The sequence below is a fragment of the Mandrillus leucophaeus genome, unplaced genomic scaffold (assembly GCF_000951045.1).
Source record: "Mandrillus leucophaeus isolate KB7577 unplaced genomic scaffold, Mleu.le_1.0 Scaffold1921, whole genome shotgun sequence".
Lineage (NCBI taxonomy): Eukaryota > Metazoa > Chordata > Mammalia > Primates > Cercopithecidae > Mandrillus > Mandrillus leucophaeus.
This window is the reverse complement of record NW_012101945.1, coordinates 15,526-19,986: the sequence shown is the minus strand read 5'-3', so window position 1 is coordinate 19,986 and position 4,461 is coordinate 15,526. Positions and strand designations below refer to the sequence as shown.

Sequence of the window (4,461 nt, the reverse complement as noted above, 5' to 3'; positions counted from 1 at the left end):
TTTTCCATAAAAATATATATTCTTATTTTGCATGTTTTAAAATTTTATATGAATAGCCTCTGTAGTTAACTTTCTGTATGCATTTTTTTTTTTTTTTTTTTTTTTGAGACAGAGTCTCGCTCTGTCACCAGGCTTGAGTGCAGTGGCATGATCTCGGCTCCCTGCAACATCCGGCTCCCATGTTTAAGCCTGCCACAGCCTCCAGAGTATCTGGGACTAGAGGCAGGTGCTACCACAGCCTGCTAAGTTTTGTATTTTTAGTAGAGACGAGGTTTCACCATGTTGGCCAGGATGGTCTCGATCACTTGACCTCGTGATCTGTCTGCCTCGGCCTCCTAAAGTGCTGGGATTACAATCGTGAGCCACCGCGCCCAGTCCTTAAGCTACTTTTTATTCAGCTCCCTCACTTATGAAATAGTGAACAATACATGTAAAATAGGCTAAGGGAAAGTCCTCTCTGAGCTTGTAAACACTGTTTAAATGTAGTAATAATAACAATTAATAGCTTTCTGGATCCTTCTTTGAATTTGGTCTCCACACTGGCAACCCAACTCCCAGATCCCTTTATCCTCTAAACCAGACTTGAATCTGCACTTGTGGGATCAATCATTCAGGGGCCTCCGAGGGATCCCCTGGACTGGGACTGGGGCTTCCCAGATGCCCCAGGTGCAGACAAGGCCCTCAAGGAGCTCACAGTAGGGAGGGGTCAACAGTCAAAGGGACTCTTAGGCCATGTGAGTGGCCCCAGTTACAGAGCAAAGCCAGCTGGTCCTTCCTGTTGCGAGAGTGGGTGTCTCAATGGAAGCACCAGCAGGCCCTATGGGGTAAAGCCCTAGTGAGCAACATCTGAACTTCATAAACAAATGCAAACGTGAATGAGCTTTAAATGGCTTGGAGTTCTGTATTAAACTGCCACTGCCACTGTGCCCCAGGAAATTCTTTAACATCTCTGTACCCCGATAGCCTCATTTTATTATTATGTTGCTGACAACTAGGATCTATAACATGAACTATGATTCTTTGCTTCTATTGCATGGACCAGGAATCTGGAGCTCAGAGAACTTAGAAGATTTGCGCCAAGTCACATGGCTTTTGTATGGATGACAACTGAAGTGTGTGACTCATTATTATTTGGAGATAATAATAGAAACAGTGTCATAGAGATCTTTTTAAGGATTGAATAAATTAATCCATGTGAACTGCTTAGAATAGTATCTGGCATCACTATGAAAACAAAAGAAGTATTAAGGATCACAACTCTTAGTATTATCAAGCCGTCGATGCTACATCAGGTGTTGTGATAGACATGGGGAGAAGGAGGCAATGAGGGCAGTTTTTATATTCTCCCACTCTTACCAGTGTTCACATCCATGAAGGGACAAAGGTTCTCTGGTCCTTTAGATTTGAGAGATACTCACCTTTAGGAAGATTCCCTGGAGCCTGCCGGAAGTCATCTGAGGACGTTCAACTGAAAGAGAATGCATCAGCATTTTTCTTTGTTGGTAAAGATTTCCAAACTCTAGAGAGACTTCTGTCACATGAGGGCATTCTGCAGCGGAGGGTTATGAGTCCACTCACTGTTAAGGAGTTGAGATTTGCTTCTGAATTATATTTAGTCATGGTTGGTACATTTGTCTGTGGCATCAATTCAGACTTTTCTATCTCATGGTTTATCAAATGGGGGTTAAACCCCATCACAGTCTCAACTTATATCATTACATATCTTCTACTTTTGCACAAATAATTAAGTTGATTGGTTGGGAATCTGAACTCTATCCACTCAAGATGTACAATAACTGAAAATCATTGTACACTTGAAATGGGTGAATCTTGCGATATGTGAATTAAGCTGTTAAATGTGTAATGAACCATGGATGATTTATTCCAGTGGCTCTGAAATATTTTCAGTATAAAGACACTCCTTTAATGTCAAAAACTTGGCAGATACTCAAGCACTGGATTTTCAGATCTCTTATAGTGATGGTGGGAAATTGTAGAACCTGGCCTGTTTAGTTGGGGAGTAATAGGTCTATTGGAGATGGTTTGGATATTCTGACCTTGTCTTATAATTGTGTTGCCAGAGCAGAAGGGCCAGTAAACACATACGTCCTCTTTATATTCCTGAAATGTACAAAGCTCTCTACCCAGTAACCTGTCTTTTTTTCACCCTATGTTATCTCTGCTCTCTGAGAAGTGGGAAAGCTCTCTGTGTGTTGGATGAGGGATCACTCTTTCAAACTCTCTTCCAAGCTCATCATGGAGAATCAGGGTTGGTTGGGAATGAGAAGACTATTTGGTTTTGACAACATACAGAAAAACAGCGATCTTTATTACATAATGGGTCATCACCCTCACTCCTAAGATACTTATCCAATACCTACATGCTGTTAATGAGACAAACTCTGGAAGTTTTTGACGGATCTATAGTTTTAATAGTTTCTTTCTTTTTTTTTTTTTCACTTGTAACACTTTCTTAACTGTCCTTTGATTCATTAACAGTGCTTAGAAGAACAATACATCCTTTAAAAAAGAAATATTTCAAACACACAGAAAAGTATAGGGAATAATATTGAGTTCAGTCAGGTCTCAACATTACCACACAGCTATGTTAGGTCTGATTTATTTATTCAGAATATTAGAAATACTACAAACAGGCCGGGTGTGGTAGCTCACACTTGTAATCCCAGCACTTTAAGAGGCTGAGGTGGGTGGATCACCTGAGGTCAGGAAGTTTGAGACCAGCCTGGCCAACATAGTGAAACCCCATCTCTATCAAAAATTAAAAAATCAGCTGGGTGTGGGGGCGCATACCTATAACTCCAGCTACTTGGGAGGCTGAGGCAGGAGAATCACTTGAACCCAGCAGGTGAAAGTTGGAGTGAGCTGAGATTGCCTTATTGCACTCCAGCCTGGGCGACAAGAGCTAAACTCCATCTCGAAAACAAAAACAAACAAAACACACTATCAAGAAGTCACAGCTGTAGCTATCTGTGCAGCACTCACCAATCGCTGCCCTCCCTCCTCCACTTACAGCCAGTCACCTTAATTTGATGACTTTTTATTCACATTCATGTTTCTATACATTTACCATTTACTTATTTTCCATAAAAATATATATTCTTATTTTGCATGTTTTAAAATTTTATATGAATAGCCTCTGTAGTTAACTTTCTGTATGCATTTTTTTTTTTTTTCACTCAGCCCTGATGTGTATAAGGGAACAAACGCCTGAGGATCTTTCCCAGGTAGCTGAGCTGAAAAGCAGCTGGGCTTGAGGAGACCCTTTCCAGCCCCTTCCCATCTACTCACCCTGATTCCCACGGTTACAGTCATTATCCTGTCTCTTATACACATCTAGATGTGTATAAGAGACAGCAGTTGGGCTTCAGGAGACCCTTTCCAGCCCCTTCCCATCTACTCACCCTGATTCCCACGGTTACAGTCATTATCAGAATCATTCCCCTGGAAGTCTGTGGCCCGTTTATTACGCATGAAAGGTGGGAGGGTGACCTTGAAACGTAGAAAGAAGCAAAGTGTTTACTGCTTAAGAGAGAAGCTTAGGCCTGGAACGGTGGCTCACGTCTATAGTACCAGCACTTTGGGAGGCTGAGGTGGGAGGATTACTTGAGGCCAGGAATTCAAGGCTGCAGTGAGCTATGATTACACTACTGCACTCTAGGCTAGGTGACAGACTGAGACTCTGACTCAAAAAAAAAAAGAAAGAGAGAGACAAACCGAGAGAAGGACGGTGGGGGTGGGGAGCAGTGGGGGGTGCCGGGATGCCACAGAGACGGTTGGGCTCATCAGAACAGACGTCTATGGGAGAGAAACATGCAGGATCTAGGTACGAGCTCCACTGTGGCCAGCCCCTGCCCTCAGCCCTGACAGGATACAGAAGAGCAGAACACCCAGAAGCTGCCTTGTGACTTTTCCCTGAACAAAGGAAAATGTGGGGTACTTTCTGCAGCCTAAGAAGTAGCCAAAGCAGAAAAAGGGATGCTCATGTGTCCCCAGACTTGTCTGTTCCTAGAACTTTCTGTTACCTAGTTTAGTCATGGCCTCATACTTTCTCTTCTTATACACATAGATTATTTTCTCTGAGGTTTTCATCTTTTCCCAGTCTTTCTTAGAGAAATATTTGGCAATATCATCAAAGGCCTAGAAAAAAAAAAAAAAGGAATTCTGGCAGTGACTCAGCTAGGCATGTCTGCCATTCAGCTGGAGCCGCTTCCTGTGTGCTGGATCTGGGAAGTGGAGATGATAATCCGTCCTTGGTTGATGCCATGGCTAACTGAGACAACACGGGGACCTTCCCCAGCTTCTCCCCTGCCGCACAGTAGGGCTTTAATACTGCTGGCTGGCTCTCTTCCCACCTTCCAGAATGGACTGAGAGTCACCAAATGAAGTGCAAGGTCACAGACTTGTCTCCAGGATGCTAGGTGATGACAGAGTGAGGGTGGG

At 43.1% G+C, this 4,461-nt stretch overlaps 1 protein-coding gene across 1 annotated transcript in view; it reads right to left on the bottom strand.

Moving 5' to 3' along the window:
- Positions 1-4,461, bottom strand: part of LOC105538467 (protein SSX11-like) — a 13,756-nt gene that overhangs the window by 3,284 nt on the left and 6,011 nt on the right. Inside the window, exons 2-4 of the mRNA XM_011978332.1 lie at positions 4,044-4,158; positions 3,423-3,518; positions 1,419-1,468 (exon numbers count right to left, since the gene is read on the bottom strand). Of these exons, the coding sequence (XP_011833722.1) occupies positions 1,419-1,468; positions 3,423-3,518; positions 4,044-4,158 (261 nt within the window). The remainder of the gene's footprint in view (positions 1-1,418; positions 1,469-3,422; positions 3,519-4,043; positions 4,159-4,461) is intronic.